General features: G+C 32.2%; 1 protein-coding gene across 4 annotated transcripts in view; it reads right to left on the bottom strand.

Annotated features, from left to right (window-relative positions):
• LOC145185924 (dnaJ homolog subfamily C member 13-like) overlaps positions 1-9,378 on the bottom strand; it is a 31,851-nt gene extending 22,473 nt beyond the window's left edge. The window contains exons 1-27 of one of the 4 annotated variants that reach the window (XM_090099137.1): positions 9,215-9,378; positions 8,177-8,281; positions 7,716-7,791; positions 7,533-7,608; positions 7,024-7,097; positions 6,841-6,885; positions 6,392-6,538; positions 6,209-6,262; positions 6,000-6,082; positions 4,280-4,339; positions 4,143-4,206; positions 3,953-4,048; positions 3,544-3,721; positions 3,153-3,377; positions 2,903-3,008; positions 2,693-2,792; positions 2,506-2,613; positions 2,348-2,421; positions 2,149-2,198; positions 1,978-2,009; positions 1,707-1,888; positions 1,419-1,494; positions 866-1,069; positions 665-750; positions 543-588; positions 405-464; positions 78-305 (exon numbers count right to left, since the gene is read on the bottom strand). In XM_090099137.1, the coding sequence (XP_089955263.1) occupies positions 78-305; positions 405-464; positions 543-588; positions 665-750; positions 866-1,069; positions 1,419-1,494; positions 1,707-1,888; positions 1,978-2,009; positions 2,149-2,198; positions 2,348-2,421; positions 2,506-2,613; positions 2,693-2,792; positions 2,903-3,008; positions 3,153-3,377; positions 3,544-3,721; positions 3,953-4,048; positions 4,143-4,206; positions 4,280-4,339; positions 6,000-6,082; positions 6,209-6,262; positions 6,392-6,538; positions 6,841-6,885; positions 7,024-7,097; positions 7,533-7,608; positions 7,716-7,791; positions 8,177-8,244 (2,598 nt within the window). In that variant the 5' untranslated portion in view covers positions 8,245-8,281; positions 9,215-9,378. The remainder of the gene's footprint in view (positions 1-77; positions 306-404; positions 465-542; positions 589-664; positions 751-865; positions 1,070-1,418; positions 1,495-1,706; positions 1,889-1,977; positions 2,010-2,148; positions 2,199-2,347; positions 2,422-2,505; positions 2,614-2,692; positions 2,793-2,902; positions 3,009-3,152; positions 3,378-3,543; positions 3,722-3,952; positions 4,049-4,142; positions 4,207-4,279; positions 4,340-5,999; positions 6,083-6,208; positions 6,263-6,391; positions 6,539-6,840; positions 6,886-7,023; positions 7,098-7,532; positions 7,609-7,715; positions 7,792-8,176; positions 8,282-9,214) is intronic. The other 3 variants (XM_090099136.1, XM_090099138.1, XM_090099139.1) reach the window with 3 other exon arrangements.
• Between the last annotated feature and the right edge of the window lie 10,141 nt (positions 9,379-19,519).

The raw sequence follows: 19,519 nt of genomic DNA, 5'->3' as shown, positions 1-19,519 counted from the left end.
GAAAGTATTTAAATAAAAAAAGTGAACATTTTTTTAATTTGGACACATAGAAAACACATGTAGCTACATTAAAATACCTGCAAACACATAGCTTTCATATCAGGTTTTGTAGTAATTAGGAAACGGTGATAAAGATCATTAAAAAACTCTAGGGGTTCCAAGATTGGGGAAGACTCCTTTGATTCGTCTTCTTCAAGTAAAACTCGTAAATAATAATCTCCAATCTTAATTTCTTCTGACAAACAAACATATTGAACTTCAAATTCTGAATGATTCCATGATATTAAACGTTGATTAATTAAATCCTAAACCAAAAGATTTTACAATAACTTTCTCAAAAATTGAAGTACAGCAACAAAATAATGAGGAAAAGTTTAAAACTTTTTTGTATAAAAAACATGAACCTTATCCATTGAAAAAGCTCTCATCTCAGCTTCAAGTGTATCTCTGAGCTCATCTCTTGTCTAGGAAAATCAGAATGATTAAATTACAATTTAATAAAATTTACCTGAAACTTTTTCAAATGATTTAGATTTACATACCTTAGAGTTCCAAATAAGTAAGGGGGTAGAATGATCAATATTAAATCTGAAAGGAAATACCTTAATAAACAATTAAAATGAACAACAAAACAAAATAAGTTGAACACAGAAAATGAAATTACTTATAGTAAAAGAGGTCCCAGTTTGCCTCACTTCTCACACGTTGCCTTCGTTTTCGGAGAACAACAGGCTTGTTTTCAATTTTTTGCTAAAAATTTGAAAGCATTCTTAAGGATCAACTATTTAAAGACAACATTAAAGACAAGTGTGTTTAACTTTAAAGGTAAAATAAGTAAAATTAATAAAAACCATAAAAAAAACACCTCTTTTTTGACTCCAACTTTATCTTCTACTTTTGACTTCCAGTGAGTGAGGAATTTTTCAAGTTGTTTGATTTGCTGATTTCGCCTTAGTTTATTAACCCCAGCTTCTTCAGCTAGCTTAAGATTGTCACGAACATGCAACCTATCTACATCAACTTCAGGGACCTCTTCTTTTGATTCAAGAAAGTTGAGCAACCCAACTGGCTAAAAATAGTAAGATAACTACAGAGCATGTTTAATAATATGAACAAAAGATTTACATTTTTTGATTTTTAGTTAAAAGTGTTTACTATAAAGGAGGGTTCTTTTTAAAATTGCTTGATTTGAAAATCTATAGGAAATTTATTGTTGTTAAATCTGACAAAATCTTAAATCCAAAAAGCTAAAAGAAGCATAATAATGGAAATCATAATAAAATTCATAATAATCAAAAAAATTATAATAAAAAAACTGAAAAGAATCAGAAAAAAAGAAAGTATTTAGGAATAAGTAATAATAATTCAAACTTGTATTAGTTGATAATTAAAAATAAATTTAAAAAATTTTAATTTACCAAGCATCTCTTAAGTAGAGACATTGTTGTTGGATGTCCAGTGACCCACAAACCAACCAAGTGACGACTTAGCTGTCTACAGTAAAGAATAATTAATAACTTTAAAAGTTTTATATTAGATTTTTAGAACAGTTTCTTAAACTTAATGCACTGCTTTCATAAATAAACTTATAATTTAGTTTATTTATGCAAAAAAACCTGCCAGTCACCAGCAAACCAATTTGAGTGAGCTAGTTATTGTACTGAGGACCTATATGGTTTCAAAAAACTATCCTCTTTGCTATTTACCTATTAGTAAGAAGTCTATTATCAAGTGTATTGATTGTAAACATAGCTGTGTGTAAATGCCGAGGAAGCGCACCCTCTGCAAGTGCAAGATCTTGCATTCGTGTTGCTATCTCATCAGTTCCTTCTTCAATAACAGCTTTCATGACCATTCCTGCACCTTTGACAATGGCAATGGATGGATGCTAAGAATACATAGCACACTTTTTATTGAAAAATGTTTTGTTTTAAAAACTTAATATCACCACAAAAGTCTTTGCAACAACTTCATTACCTGAAACAACCTGAACAAACATCTACCCAAACCTAAAAAGATTTTTTGCAGACTAAAAATGATTTTAAATATGATTTTAAGGCATTTTAAAGTTACTTTGAAAAAAAAAAAAATTTTTAAACTAAACAATAATGAAAACACTCTAAAATTTAAAGAAAAAAGCAATTTAACCTGCAACCATTTCAAGAAGAATGTCAAACTGTTGACCATCAGTAGTTTCACTAAAAATATAGACAAAAAGAATGGTGAGATCTACCTGATTCTACACTGTTTACTTTAACAAATTTAAGTTATAATAAAAATTTCATACTGCAGAAACCCTACTTTAATAAATCCATTCAACAGTAACTTAAAAAAACATTTAAGTCACCTATAAGGAGGACAAAGGGCAAATGTAAGGAAATCAAGTAAAGCAGAGATAACTAAAGCACCAGAATCATGAAGCTAAAATAAGAAAAAAAAATTTTTAATGGAAAATGATAATACTTTAATATTGTTTATTTCTAGATGGATAGAAAGAAAACTTACTACATGTGTGTTGAACAAATCAAGCAAATCTTCTAGAAAAGCTTTTGAATATAGTAAAGAAGATTTATTCAGCTGTTCTTGACGCAAATTATAATTTTCATGCATAGGCTAAAAGATAAAAACTTACGTTAAACATGTTTACAACTTTATGAGCATTTTTTCATAGCATTAAGCAGGTGATACCTACCTGCATAAGAGCTGAGAGCATGTCAATAGCTGCATGAGTTACACCATCATCATTACGTTTTAAAGCTTTTACTACTTTTACGCCAACACGCTCTCTAAACCTAATCATAATCATAACACTTTTCATAATTATAATATGAACTATAATCATAATGAAAAAATAGTTAAATGAAATTTAAAACATGAAAACTCTTAAACTATAAACTAATACTTTGGGAGTGTAGTAAATGCTTCAAAACCAGCTTTGGAAGCAACTAATCTTCTTAAGGCATGAAAAAAAGACTCTAACTCTTCAGCAGGAATGCTACTCACATCATCTAATAAATATGATGTAACATTAGTAATAATATTTTTTTTCTAAAACTTTTTTTTAAAGAGTGATAAGAATAATCAAATAACTTCAGATACCATAAGATAATGAACTTTTGAAATAATGAAGCTGAGGAAATAAAAATACTTACATTCATTAGCAAGTAAAGAAGACAATCCTTGAACAATTAATTTTTCTTTGTTTTCAGCAAACAAAGTATCTTGTGTGACAGCATGCAATAAACCACTGTATGATATATTTGCATTAAAACGAGCAACAGCTTCAAAGAACTTTGCAGGAGGTTGTGACAAAAACCTTAAATGATGTGCCTCTACTTCTTCATCAACTGGTTGATAATATGGACTTTGACGGTAACCTGTAAAAGAGTAATTAAAATAAACTTATGAACAACCCGCAAAAAAGATTGATGCTTTTAATTTATCTAATTCAGCATGTGATCTTAGAACAAACAAAATTTTTTTTTTCTTTTTTCATTTTAGCTTTTTGTCACAGACAACAACTATTAAACTTCCTTAATTCACCTCTCTTTGTTGGAGTCATTTGCACATGAACCTCTTGATTACCGCTGGCACGAACACCATCCATTAAACTAGCAAGTAATGCATCACGCTCTGTACAAAAATATTTTCGAGAAAAACCACTTATGTACTCTATACTGAATAACTGTGGATTGTCAGGGTACCGGACAAGTGCAAATATCTAAATATTTCCAAAAAGACTACTAAAGATAATAAAAGATAATATCAAAATAATGTATTATAAGATCTATTTTAATGTTGCGTCGTTGACTAATTAATACTCAATATTTAGGTAGATCCTGGCATATAGGGAAAAGAAATGTAAGTGTATTTGCTCATATTTTTGCTAGTAAGTATTTAAATGCAAACCTAAGTAATTACTTTGCACTTGTTAAAAAAAAAAAGAACTTACATTACTAAGAGGTTGGAGAGAACAAATATGATAGGTTGCTGGATCTCGTTCTACTATACAATTTTCAGACAGTGAGAATATTCTGCTGACTGGTTCCTGATAAACAATTTAAATAAAAAAATTGCTACTTTTAACTTATTATTGCTTAAAGACCATTAAAGCTTTCATTATAATTAAATATTTAACTTACATTATTTCGAGGACTTGATTTGAGTACTTTGAATTCAGTTAAAGATGTTATGGAGTCATCATCGCTAGAAAAATCAGTACAGAGGTAATAAATCAATTATAATATATCTATATATAAACTTGTAAAATTCTACTTACCAGAATTTACCTAGCCTTTTACTTTGGAAATATTCAAAACTAATTGATTCTTTCCTGGTCCTAAAAGATTTTTTTAAAGAATAAAATAACTAAGGTAAATAAAATTTAAAACATATTTGGTCTAGGAATTAATTCGTGCAGTTTTTAATTAAAAATTGAAGGTTTATTTCAAAAAATAAATGGATGAATACATTAATGAAAATAGTGTCCATCGCTAGTCACTTCTTTTGCCCATCTTTCCAGCAATTTACGAATTCCGTGTCGAAAAAATGCTTCATCCTTAGAAGTGATCCAATCAGAGACCCATTTTTTGATATTTTCTGAAGAAGTGAAGCGCTGTCCAATCAAATCGCTATTCATGCAATCGAACAAGTAGTAGTCAGAAGGAGCAATGTCCAGAGAATACGGCGGGTGGGGTAACACTTCCCATCCGACATTTTCCAAATAGTTTTTGACAGGTTTTGCGACATGTAGTCGAGCGTTATCATGCTGAAAAATGAGTTTATCATGTCTGTTACCCCAATCTGGTCGTTTTATGACCAGAGCTTGCTTCAAATGCATTAATTGTCGTCAATAACATTCTCCATTAATAGTTTCACCAGGTGTCAGAAGCTCATGGTACACCACACCTTTCATATCCCACCATATACACAGCATAATCTTTGCACAGTGAATATTCCGTTTGGGTTGTGATGGACCTGGTTCACCTGGCTTTACCCAGGCCTTTTTTCGTTTAGGATTCTCATAATAAATCCATTTCTCATCACCAGTAACGATTCGATGCAAAAATCCCTTTCTTTTCTGTCTTTCAAGCAGCAATTTACAAATGGTCTTTCTTCTTTCCACGTCTCTGTCTTTCAATTCATGTGGAACCCAATGAGACATTTTTTGAATCATACCCATGGCTTTGAGGCGTCTGGAAACTGTTGATTGTTCAACTCCTAACGATTTTGCAAGGTCCTCTTGCAAATGACAAGAATCCTGATCGAGCAATGCTGCCAATTCTGCATCTTCAAATTTTTTCGGCTGTCCTGGTCGCCCTTGGCCTTCCAAACAAAAATTACCACTTTTAAACTGTGCAAACCACTTCTGACACGTTCGCTCAGCTAGAGCATGGTCACCATAAACTTCAACCAAAATACGATGACTTTCGGTAGCACTTTTCTTCATGTTAAAGTAATGAAGAAGAATCCCCCGCAAAAACACTTTATCAGGAACAAAAATTGACATTATCAGTTAAATTAAAAATAGTGTTGTTTACGCTTAAATCAAATAATTTATAATGAAAATGATGCGCAATAACAGTGATCTTCGCATGCATGCATGGCTAAACGAAACACTGAGACAATAAGCTAGTTTTGTAATCCCTTGTCAAACCACACGAATTAATTCCAAGACCAAATAAAAGGAAAACACAAATAAATGAAAAAATCACAATATAATGCAGATTTAAAAAAAAAAAACATTTTATATAATCTCTTTAAGATAATTGCCTGACTAAACAAGAAATCATAATTATAAAAAATTTGGCAATATTTAGCATAAGTAAAAACTCTGACTGATGTAAGATACCACAAATAGATAGCTAAGTGTTCATATTTAGAAGAAAAATTGAAAACAAAAAAAAAAGATTTATTATAAAACACAAAAAATATTATTATAAAATACAAAAAAGTAAATTTAAATAAGATCATACAAATTTTATTTAAAAACAACTTACTTTAATGAGATACCAACAGAATTGTAAGCTGAATCAACTATCTTTTTTATCAATTCATCTCGTTGCTCACATGAAAATAAATGCTAAAAACAAGAGAGCTTTACAAATTAAAAACTTACTCAAAATGAACTTCCAGAACACCATTTTAAGTTTTTTAAGATTTTAACTATTACATATAAAAAATCAATATTATTAAACAAGTAGATTACCAATCTAGTAAATCCACCATATACAATTACAAAACCACCTGGATAGTCAGAAACCTGTAAAGAAAAAACAACAACATGAAATTAACATTAAAATCTTCAATGAAAAGCAAATATTATAAACTCCAGAATAAGAAACACTTTCATTAACAACTTTAAAATTTCAAACACAGATAAAGAACTTACTTCTGCAAGACCTTCCATGTCTTTGTAATCATATGAACATAAAATTTTGTTTGTTTGATAATCAATAAGATCAAGTGAGCATGGTGTAACATGCAGAACAACTGGGATTCGATTTTCACTCCAATGATGCTTATATGCATTATATCGCTGAAAGAAAGTTTTACAATATCTTACTCTTTTCTAGAAACAAACTAAAAAAAAAAAATTGATAGCTTTTAAAATGTTATTAGAATTTTTATTATCAAGGTAATAGTAGAGAACTTAAATTAAAATGAAATCTATTCAAAATTCAAACTAGCAGCAAATTCCCTAAAAGTGCATAACTAAAAAATAATTAAAAACTCAAAAATAAAATACAGAAAACATAATAAACTACATAATCTTTATTTTAAGATTGAAAAAGCAAAGTTGTAATTAGCAATTTAAAAAACAGTGTGTATTAAACTTACTGGTTCACTTTTTATTTTAGATTCACAAAACTGGGACCTCATTGCCTGAAAATTATTTAAGAAAAAAAAAAAAATCAGTTATGTAAATTAGGAAAAAAAAAACAGTATACACACAACAGGGATGTTTACAATTAATCTAATATAAAGACTGCTAGAGAGAGAAAAAGATGTCCAAAAACTTACTAGAGTATATGTTAAGATATCAGCTCGATGGTCTGAAGAAAAGGTCATTGAAACAGTCTTTTTACCTTCTTTAGCTAAATAACAATAATAATAATAATAATAATAATAATAATAATAATAATAATAATAATAATAATAATAATAATAATAACAATAATAATAACAATAATAATAATAATAATAATAATAATAATAATAATAATAATAATAATAATAATAATAACAATAATAATAATAATAATAATAATAATAATAATAATAATAATAATAATAATAATAATAATAATAATAATAATAACAATAATAATAACAATAATAATAACAATAATAATAATAATAATAATAATAACAATAATAATAATAATTATAATAATAAAAATAATAATAATAATAATAATAACAGTAACAATAATAACAACAACAACAACAACAACAACAACAACAACAACAACAACAACCAATCAATGTAGCTTTTTTTTTAAAAAAAAAAACACTTTTAAAAAAGCAACCTTTTCTCACTATGATCAAGAACTCATTTGCAGTTTTTAAACTGGGACTTATCCCAAAAAAGTCTGTATAATTCCACTAAAAATAATTAGTAAAATAAAAAAATTAGCATAAGTATTACTTATGAATAAAAAACCTGAAGTTAAGCAAACCATTTTCTCTGAAAATATTATAGCAATTCTTACTTGATTTGTCACTTCCAAGTTTGCAGGATTATATGTGGTCAAAGCTTTAGTTCCTATAGAAAATACTCGCTTATACCTAAACATTACAAAATGTAAAATTAGATTTGCAAAACCTAAAGAAAAGATCTTTTACTGCGTATGACTGGAAACTTGAGACTGAAATTCAAATACTGAAAGTGATTTTAGTTCAAATCTGAGATTAATTATAAATTAGTAAAAATAAAAATTCATGTCAAAAGAATCCTGAAACTGAAAATGAGGCCATTAAGAACCACATTAAGAGGGGGGGGGGGGGGGGGGGGGGGGAAAGTCCAAAAAATTTTCAAGAAGATTATAGCCAGGTTTTCGGCATGAAAACAAAATTAATTTTGAGACCAATCTTGATTTAAGGATTTATAGTATTATAAATAAAACTAAAATATTTTCATCTAAACCTTTTTAATTAAAACAAGAAGGCTTACTTTCCTCTCCAAGAATGTTTTGTGGTGTAAAATGATGCCACATCATCATTTCCCCATGCAGTAGCCATTTTACAATTTAGTTATTAAAGCTCATTTCTTTTCAACCTGAGAAAAATTTCATACTATTAAGTTATTATGATCATAGTAATTATGATCACAATCATCATCATCATCATTGTCAACTAAAAAATATGTTTACATTTGGCTTTTCAAAACCAAAACAGTATAATAACACATTAGATATATATAATTACTAGTTTTTCACAGTGCTCCATGTGAGACGGGATGGGGCAGGATCCAATCCTGGCACCTCTTCAAAAACTGAAAATCATTCCATTACCTACTTTAGTGCTTGAAATGAGACAAGATGGTAGGGTGCCATATTGCACCTCTCCATGCAAAGCAGGAAGGATATATATATATATATATATATATATATATATATATATATATATATATATATATATATATATATATATATATATATATATATTTCCTGCTTTGGATGGAGCACTGTGAAAAACTATGTAATAAACTATATATTTAAAATCATCCCACTAACATTTTTTTCAAAGTAATATACTAAATATTATATGCATATTAACATAACATTGGCTGCCATGATAGTTTCATAAGTAATAGATAGCTTATACTAATTCCTAAAAAATGGCTTCAGATTTTTTTAAACTAAAATGCTATGACTTTAAATCCCTTTTTTTTTTTTTCTTTTTCTTTTTATTTCTTTTTTTTTTTAATTGTTTCACAATTACAGAAATTGTTTCACAATTACAGAAATGGTAAAATCAGTTTTAAAGAATTTCAGTACAACTTTATATAAACAAATTTAAAAAACATTAAATTAAAAGAAAGGAAAAATAAAAACAGAAAAAAGATTTCGTTTATAATATTTATTGAATATTGCTTATGCATTTTAAGTTAAAAGATTATATCACAGAATTTACAAGAAACTATTAGAGGAAGTATATAATATATACACACAGAGATACAAACATACACAAAATCTATATGAAAAACTACCTACAGCAAGCCACCCTTTAATCTTTTACTTAAGATAAATGCCTTTTTATGTATCAAATGTACTTATGGAAACTTTGCCGTCTTTCAATTTAGGTGCAATTTTTCTAAGAGTGCGGATCCGCAAGTGCTCTAGGTCATCGGTGATTGAGCCCTATTTGAAATGCGAGGATTTTTGGCGAATTAAGTAAAAATATCAAAAATACCTTAGAATATTTTGCAGAACCATAAAATAAAAACTCCTTAGTGTTGTATTTGAGGGGTGTAATAGAGAAACTGAGTATAAATAAAAAGGTATAATTTATCATGAGTGAAATTTCAGAAACATAATGCTCAATGTAGATTAAGGTTTATCTGGGTCTGTTAAAAAATATTCGGAAGAAAATAGCGCCACATTTCCTTTATCTTTTAAAAAGGCTTTATAAGTAAAAAAGAATCAATACATCAATTTCTCAAAACAGTCTGTTCCTAGAGGTGAAAATTCCCTCAATCTCCTGCTTCAGTTCATATTCATAATATAATTCTGTATTCTTCATAAAATTGTCCTCGCTCTAAAAAATGATAATCTGTGGGAGAGATATCTGTTGAATATTGAGAGTTAGGAAGAATTTCCTATTTCAACTCCATCAGCTATTCTTACGTCTTCTTTACCGCTTGATGTCTGGTGCTGTTGTTGAGCAGAAGGAGATACTTTCAACTTGGCAACGCTGGATGAGATTTTAACAGATTTGTGGATGCGTTGGAGCTAAACACAGTAAACCTTAGTGGAAACTATTCGTCAGCTTCTTATTATCTCATAATGAACCACTTGAAACCGGCTAACCAAATACACAAGTGTAGCTTGCACGGATGAGAGTCAATTTTGAGTAACTTCTGGGATGGTTTGTCAGAGTTAAGCCAGGACTACTCACGCGTTGGGTATCCCAAGGAATTCACTTCTCATCTGAGGTGAGTATACGAATGAAGAAAGGATCATCCGACAAATTTTTAAAAAAAATCATAAGCGATCGATATCCTTAAAAGCTGCCTCACTTGCGTTCCTTTACTTGTTTAACTTAAGAAGTAAGCAATAGCTAATAAGGTTAGGCTTCTTTTTTGACTAACGCCATAAGCTGCGCTATTTTGCTTTTAAATATTTTATTGAAACTCTAGAAATAAAATTGTAATTGATGCTTTCAAACAAAACTAAGGAAAGTTTACTAACGAATACTGCTCAAGCAAATTCATTTTGCCTGAATAGTATATAGTTGAAGCTGATTTTACTTTTTGACCAACCGTAAAGAAAGATAAAAACAAATTTTAAAGTCTATTTATTAGTGGTGCAGTTTTTAAAGAAATGCTGTGCTATGGACAAAAAAAAAAAACGCTTGAAACGTCTATTCTACAAATTGCTCTGAATCAACAGTTATTACAAAAATTAAACTTGATTTTTTACAATTATTAGTCTTCATTCGATTATAAAAAAAAACCATGCATGTTTTGTCTAATCAATAAAAATAAAATTTCGTCCTAAAAACTTTTTCAACAGGTGGAAACTTTGTTTCATTCAAGAGGACGAAGCTTCAACCAGCAAATTGTTGATAAACTGTTGAACAACAAGACTATGACAAAGTCAATGTTTAATCAAAAACCATTTGGATTAAAAAAATATTGATGAATATAATTTGGTTTAATTTTAACTAGAAAAAGATATTGTTTGGTTTTGTTTTGAATTTTAGAAAAATATTATTTTTGTTAAGTTACTGATATTTAATCGTATCGTGAAAATTTCTTTGTAAAGTATCGCCTAATATCGTTTTTAAAACAGGTTGAAAAGTATTAATAAAGTATTGTAATTTCTCGTTTCGTCTCATATATAATCGTTTTTTAAAAATGAAGCTTTTTAGGTCTAATTATGTCTAGATTAAACTATAGTCATAAATACATTTTATGGAAGCAAGGGCCATTTCTATTGTAATGTCGTTTTAATTTGAATTTTGGTGTACAGTCCGTTCACCCTGAAAAATTTTTAAAATGAGCAGTGAACTTCATATAGAAACACAACTTGATGATCTGTATATGGCTATCACTGATTTTTAGATAATAACATGGAAATTGAACAAGATCAAGATGTATTATTATCTGAAGGTTGTTTAGTATCAAATTTTTCGCGCGACTTGTGTTTAAAATTTACAAAACGAAATAAAGTCTGAAAAGACATAAAACTTCGAAACACGAACAAATCAACACAATTAGCAAAGAAAAAAACTCTATAAAATTAAATCATCTTGATCATAAGAAAATTGTTGACGATGTAGTTATAAATTGTAAATTAATTTATGCTTGCCTGAAGAGATACGATTTAAATTTTCAAAGTAGAGTAGTTTTTTTTATTTCCATCAAAGTTTGAAGATGCTTTATTGACCAATACCTTGTTTACTGAAGCCGCCAATAGCATTAAAGATCTTTCAGGAAGTAAACATAATACTTAATCTAAAAGTGAAATTTTGTCACTAGAAAAGGAGATTTCTGGGACAAAATCATTTTTTCATCTTAGTTGTGAAAATTTTGATAATCGCGGGGTGAAAATTTTCTGGGACAAAAAATTATTTTCGAAAAAAAATACAAAAAAAATTTTCAAAAAAAAAAATTTTCAAAAAAAATTCAAAAAAAAAAATTTCAAAAAAAAATTCCGGTGACAAAACATTTTTTTTTTCATGACGTGATAACGCGTAATGAAAAAAACTTTTTAATTTTTGTAAAGGTGTTTAAATCTTGAGAATTAGGCGTAATAATACGCTTGTCCGAGAAGAAGGTAAAAGCTTCCTGATTGACCGACTTGCGCGTGTCCGGAGTTGAGCGTGACGACGAGTCTTCTGCCGGCTGCAACGCTGGGCATGGAATCAGCATTTGCAAAATTTCTGTAAAAGGAAATGGTTGTAGTGGATCCGATGGTGGAGTTGGATTGGTACAGCAGTCCCGTCGATGTGTTGTCGAACGAGGATATGTTTGATCCGTTCCACGAAGACAAATAAAAATCTTCCAATCCAGACGAGGAAAAGATGCATTTGCTGTCACCGTCATATCCAGAAAAAGTAGTGTAATTGTTTGTATTATAAGGTGTCCAAGGACTGAGAACGGTTCCGTTTCCAGGAGGCAAATTGCCGTCGTACATTCTGACTCTCGATTCCCACCAGCTTCCAGAAGCTCCAATGACGTGGATCCTGATGTATTTTAGAAAAACTCCATTTCCTTTTCCATTTGTGTCCAGGAAAACATATTCGTTTCCGTAAGTGGTGCTTAAATATCTGAACGTCCTGAGTAAAGTTTGAAAAGAGGGATGGAGACAGGAATGGAAGCAATAGTGGAAATGAAAGGCTGAATCCAGTAAGTGATGGAAGAGGAATTTTTGTTTACCAATTGGATGCTGATGTTTGTCCTGAACGGCATGTCAAGAGTAAAATATCCTCCCAACGAAGTGTTGCTTAAAACGTTGCATCCTTGCAAAGAATTGGCGTAAAAAGGGCCGCCGATAGGAGAAAAAAGCAAGTCGCAAGCAAGTCCAGTGTTGTCCACTCCTATTCCTTCCTTGGTTTCTGATTAATTTCCAACGTTAATTTCACCATCTGTAAATATTCGAATGAAAACATTTCCAGGAAAGTTTCCATTGAGAGCCAACCATAACCTTCTCAGAGCTCCGGTTCCGTCCGAGTAAGTGAAAACTGTTGTCGTGGCGGCTCCTGCCACAATTTGAGACTTTAATCCTAAGGACGAAAAGCTTGAATTTGGAACAAAACCTAAAAGTTGGATCTTTGTAACAAAGTGTCTGCGTAACTTTTTGTCGCCCCGTCTTGCGCGTTTGAAGGATAAAAAACATTGATCAGCTTGTGGGAATTTAAATCTAAGTCCGCAGTGATGGTGCTCGACCCGTCAGTTTTGATTCGCATGCTCGAGCTGACGTCGACGTAATTTTTTGTGGCGGCGTCGGTTCGTTCAAATTGATCGCTTTGTGAAAATTCAAATCCAAGTCTGCGGTTCCCACTGAAGTTCCTCCTCCTGACGCATGCGTATCCACATAATTTTTTGTGGCGGCGTCGTGTGAATTGGCTGGTTCTGCCAAATTAATTATTTTTTGTGAATTAAAATCAATGTCTGCAGTGATGGTGCTGGACCCGTCCGTTTTAATATAAACGTTGCTTGTTGAGTTTGCTGCATGATTGTCAAAATAAACGCTGAATTCGCATCTGTTGAATTTGTCAATCATTTTTTAAACGGGCGAAATTTTTTTAAAATTCAATTTGCAATCATCAAAGGGTGTTGACGACGTCTTGAAAGCTGTTTCCCTCTTCACATTTTTTCAAGACGTAAAGACACAAGTGTCCGCAATAAGACGTGTTTCCAAATTGAACCCTTTCGCTGTTGCAAAAGACAGGGCTTTTTAAATAGTCGACGAGCTCGACGAGAGGTGGTTGAGCGTAAGAGTCAAAGCTGAATTTTTCGTTTCCGTCTTTGTACCAGCACACCCAATGAAATCCTCCCGTGCTCGAATCCTCTGTGTTGGTAAACCCGCATTCTTTTTTTCTCGGTTTTTTAGGCATTTTTTCTCTGACTAAAACTCCTCGAAAGCTTTTCAATTTCAGTTTTTTTGCTGCTTCCATCAATTGAAAATTTGTCAAAGCCTCGTTCGGCAAAATAACTCCTTCCACATTGATCATTTTGTTGTTCATTTTTTTTGTTCATTTTTTTTAATTTGTTAATTTTTTTTGTCACTTACCTTTTGTTTCCTCATTTTTTTAAATTTGTTTCCTCATTTTTTTTGTAACTTACCTTTTGTTCCTTTTCTTTTAATTTGTAGTGGCCATAAGCCAACGTGTGTATTCCAACTTCCAAAATGATTCTTTTGTCGTCGGCCGAGTTGAGAGAGACTTTGTTGATTTCTTCCGTGTAAATGTCGTGCAAATGGGATCGGATGACGTTCATTTTGTTTACTTTTTCTTTTTTGGTTTCGAGACATTTTTTGTAATCGTCGTGGGTGATGTATTTATCGACGACATTTTTTTAAACACCTTTGCATTTTTTGTCTTGTTTTTCTTGATGTATTTTGTAAGAGTACAATTTTGACCGTAGGCCGACAAACTCTTCAATTTGTTTTCCTCCGGTTTCGTCTTTGAACATCCCAATGACCTTTTTGTTTATTCCAACTTTGAACTCAACGCTTTGAATGGCTGGATGTTTTTTGTCAAAGTCACTCGTGTCGAATTTGCTTTCCTCGGAAATGTCTTTGTAAAAATCGTCCGTTTTTATTTCGTAAACCAGCGAGTCCGTGTCCGTCATCAATAATTTTGCTTTTCCGGGGTATTTTTTTCTGATGTAATCGTAGTGGAATTCAAACATTAAAGTTTTTCTCAAATCCAAAATGGACATTCCCAAATAAATTGGTTTGTTGTAAAAAAGATTTGTTCTTTTAATGTGAACGGCGATCAAGTTTTCGTCGAAAATTGTGTGTTTGGTGTAATTTGGTTTTGCTGATAATTTTATTGCCTTTTCCTCTTTTGTCACCAGTCTCACGTCCACTCGCTTTTCAATGTTTTCCATTGTTTTTCCAAACACCGAATTGTTCATCATTTTGAAAAATTCCTTCTCATCTTCGCTTTCGGCTTTTGTTCTCAATTTGGTGTTGATGTCAATGTACGGTTTCATCCAATCCCGTTGCTCAAATTTTATGCCTCTGTGCACCTTTGAAATTTTCATTCCCAATCGTTCGTACAATTTTAGGTTTTCGCAGTGGAGGACATAATTCTTTTTGTCGTTTAAATTTTGAACAAGTTTTTCCACTTTTTCAATTTTCATTCTCTCGGGGGCTAACGGGTAATCGTTTTGTTCGTCGTGAAGGCTTTCCGGATAAACCAAATCAACCACCAAAATGCACGGAATCGATTTCCAATTGGACAATTCGTCTTCGGACATCCATTCGAAATCGTGAGTGGGAAGAGGTTTGCACATAGCCCATCCGTACAAGTTGTTGGCGTCCAAGTATTGGATAAATTTAGACGGTTGGCTTGGATCGTACTAATCACCTATGTATTTGTTGTTTGATTTTCCATGTCGGTTTGAAATCATGCTGATTCTTCCACGGGTTCCTTTTTGGACGATTCGAAGCATGTCAGGATCGCTTAACAATTCTAATTTTATTTTTGTCATTTTCAAACAAGCGTCCCAAGCCAACCCGGGAGACGTGTAATACCAGGCGGGGTCGAGCTTGTAATGTTTCATGCAAACGTCCCTGAAATTTTCAAAGATATTTGAAAATTTCAGGGACGTTGTACAAATCGTGATAATCTCTGAACGTTTTGCATTTAAACGCGTTCCAAACCGTTTGCGCATGCGCGTAATTTTCGTCGCTTATTCCCTCGTGGCTGAGTTTTGAGAAAAAAGCTTCTTTTGGCGGCAATTGCGTTTCTTGAAATTTATCGAATGCGTCCACCCAATCGTAAGGGTACTCGCCTTTTTTACAAAGCAAATCAAATTTTTCTCCTTTAAAATATTTTGCGAGGTTTTTGAACTGTTCCGGCTTTAAATTTTTAGACAAAGTATCCAAACTGTAGGCCATGAACTTGAAACTGTCGATGAATCTTAATTCAATTTTTTTTTCTTTTGTTTTTCCATCTTCCCCAATGTACTCTCCCACTTTTATTTTTTTCGAGAAGCTGATGTATTTTTCCTCGTTGCATGGAATGCATGTTATTTCTCCTCCCAATTTTTTGATAAACAACTGGCTGTCGTAACCAGACAAATTGTGAAAAACGACAGGAACGAATTTTGAAAATTTTGTATTTTAAATTGCAATCGTTGTGGACCGCTCCTCGATATTTTCCAGTAAAATGGCAGTGGTCGCGCACTTTTTCTTTATCGAGAATTTTTTCTTCGCAAATGTGACAAACTGTCGCGGATTTGAAATTATTTTCATCAGCCTTTGTGAAGACCATATATTTTTTCCCTGTTTTTCCAAAAATTTCTTTTATTTCTTTTTCTAAACTTTCAACAAAAAATTTAGCAACGTCAACATTTTCGTCTAATGTTTTGCAAATCAACGGATGCCCGTCATAAACGGTTTCATCAAAACATTTGATGTAATAGGAAAAGGAACTTGGAACGTACCTTTGAAACTTTTTGGTGTGAGACTGGTCTGGATTTTGTTCGCACGAGTCCATCGGTTTGATAAAACTTTCAAAATCCGCGTAAATAATAAATGGGACCCTCATCAACCTTTCTATGTGCTCAAATTTCATGAACAAATTTTTTGGAGGAAGATCGATTCGAACCGCGCTGTGCTCTCTGCAATAAGACGAATGTTTTGAAAGATCCTCCTCGCTTTTCATCCCCTGCAAACAATTTCTGCAAAAATTTTTTTTGCCGTGATGTGTGGATGACTGCGATGAGATCAATCGACTTAGATTTTTTATCAGACAATAATGATTTGTTTTTTCGTCTGAAATGAGTAGCAAATCTATTTCATTTTTTCTATTCAAACGTTTAGATATTTGTAAAGGGTAAATGGATTTTTTTTGTACCCAAAAACGTTAACGCTGATTACTGAATTATTTTTTTCGAATTCTTTTATTTGATCGAATTTGACTGGAAATTTAATCCCCTCCCAATTTAACTTTTTAGATTTTTCAATCAAGTCTTTGTCAATTCTTTCGCTGTGTTTTTCTTTCATGTTCAGCGCTCTGGTGACACACCACTTGAAACATTCGTTGTCTTCGTTTTCCATGTTAATTATTGCTTTTTTGCTTGCCAGAAAGTCGTCGAGAGGAATGTACGACCGACCTCCGATTGGTCTGTAATCAATTAAATTATGTCCATTTTCAAGATGGCGGGCACTGTGCAATTCGAACCCATTTTGTTGTAATCGACCATGTTTTCCAGGATTTCCTCTTTTGCTTTTTCGTGAAATTCTTCCAAATCCGTCGACTCCAAAATTCTCCCAGCTTTTGACGTAAAAGTAGCAATTCGATGCACTTCCACTCCCGTAGTAATGCTCACGCTCACCATTTCGCAAGTCAAAACAATGGTCGCATTTTTATTTTTATTTTCTTGAAGAATTTTCATCGCTCCGTCTTTTGCCAAATCTAAAAAGGAATAAGCGTCACTATGTTTTCCTTCGACTTGATGCGAAAATTGTTTGGCAACATGTCTCAGCGCGTAATCGGTTAATTGAAAATCAATTTGAGGTTTTCCGAACACGAGCGATTTGAGAGACGATATTCTTTTTTTTAATTCTCTTTTTTTATTTTTCAATCTTTTTTTTACCGCCTCTGGAACGTACGGATCAACGAACTCAAGCACGCTGTTGAAACTGTTGACGACTGCATTTTTCACAGCCGTCGTAAACCTTGAAAAAATTCCAGGAGTCATCGCAGGAGGCGAATCTGGAACAGGAGCGTCAACGATATAACGCGAAGGTTCTTGAACAGATGTCGTCGTAACGACAGGATTTTGCAAATGGGCTGGTTTTTGAGGAAGAGCTGGTTTCCACGTGAGAGGTCTTGGTGGAATTGTTGGTGGTTTCGGAGCGATGACAGGTTTTTGGACAATTTGGCTCGGCACGATGACAGGGCGTGGTGCAGTAACTGGCCTCGAAACTGGGCTTTGAGTAATCGAACGCTGAGCAGGAACAATTGGTCTTGCATCAGTAGTTCGTCTACGAGCTACAGGATGAGGGCCAATGACAAGCCTTGTTGTTTTTATAGCCTCAACGAGCAGTTCCCTGGTCATTTTTGAAAAACCTTTTATCGCCCTGTCTCTAGCCTGACTTTTCAATGTTTCCATTGAGACTTTTTTTTCTTTGACAGTTTTGTTTTCCATTTTTTCTTTGCCAAGAAAATTATTTAACCCAAAATCAATTTTTTGGGTTTTTACATTTTTTCACTATTTGTTTTCCATTTTTATTATGACAAGAAAATTTTTTTTCAAAATCAATTTTTTTTTCTTTTTTTTGAAAATTTTTTTCAATTCTTTTTTTTCCGAGAATTGAAAATTTTTTTTTCGGACTTGGCGATTTTTCGCATTTTTTTTATTTTTTTCTGTTTTCGAGTTTTTCAGAATTTAAAATTTCAATCTTTATTCCATTTTCCACTTTTCCATCTCGACGCTCCAAATATCTCTATCCATGCCCCGTCTTTTTCATCGCTTTGTAAAGGGACCCGTATTCAACCACTTCCCCGGTTTCGATGTTGGTCGTTTTCACAGACACAGGTTTTTTTTTAATTAAACCAAGTCTCTCGTATTTTGGATCGATCGGTTTTTTTGAATTTTCCGTTTTCTCATTTTCCGTTTTCGGCTTTTCCGTTTTTATTTCTTTTTTTGGTCGACCCACCGGTCTGTATTATTTTGCATCTTCCAAAAGCAAATCTTTGCTTACAAGATTGTTCTCAACCGCAATCAGCATCAAAGTCAACAAATTGTTTGAGGTTTTTGAGACTCTATTTTCTCTCAACAAATTTTTTAGATAATTTTTTGTTAATCTCATGTTTTACTTTTAAAAAGAAAAAAATTTTTTAAATCATTTTTTTGTCAAGAATCTCATGACGGTCTTTTTAACCTAATAAACAGCGTTCATGTTGGTTCCGTCTGAAACAAATTTGATTAATTTGTCAGAAATGATCTCTGCGAAAATAACGGTTCCGTCTGGCACTGCCGTTCGAAATTTAAGGTTCTAAATCAATTCGGCTGTTTCGGAAACAACTCTTTCCTTTTGCTTGCTTATGTCGGCAAAAAACAACGGAAACAAATTTTTATATTCAAGCAGAGATAATCCAGATTGGCAAACAAGCTCGTTTGTGCCGTAATATTTTTCGTCAAAAAAGAACGCGTCGGAATGAGCCATGACAATTTTCTTTTCTCCAAAATTCAAGTCGTAATTGTAATTTGGATATTTTATCCCATTGACGGTCACGAAAAAATTGTTGACATCGCAATGATCGAATACGGATGGATTTGCGGTTTGACTGGAAGGTCTGTTTGTCTGAAGGCCGAACACGATATATCTCGGAACGCTTTTGTCCATGATTCTTCCGAGGGTCCAGGTAAATTCTGTAAGACCTGAGGGAATGGCTTGCCTTTCAACTTTTTTGCTTTGTAAGCCACTGGAACGGAAATTTTCTTTGTCATTAAATTCAAAAATTCGGATTTTTTCAAAACATCCAGCTCAATTCTAGGCATGAAAAGTCGGAATTTTTTTATGTCGATCATTCCTGCACCGACAGTTCCGGCTCTATAAATGGCGTCATCGTATTCTTTTTTTGTAAAGGTGATCGTGTGTCTGAA

The sequence above is a fragment of the Hydra viridissima genome, unplaced genomic scaffold (genome assembly GCF_058129835.1).
Source record: "Hydra viridissima isolate aposymbiotic clone 2 unplaced genomic scaffold, HvirCarnegie_v1 scaffold_9, whole genome shotgun sequence".
In the NCBI taxonomy this organism is placed as follows: domain Eukaryota; kingdom Metazoa; phylum Cnidaria; class Hydrozoa; order Anthoathecata; family Hydridae; genus Hydra; species Hydra viridissima.
Note: the sequence above shows the minus strand (reverse complement) of the source record. Positions and strands in the feature narration are given on the sequence as shown.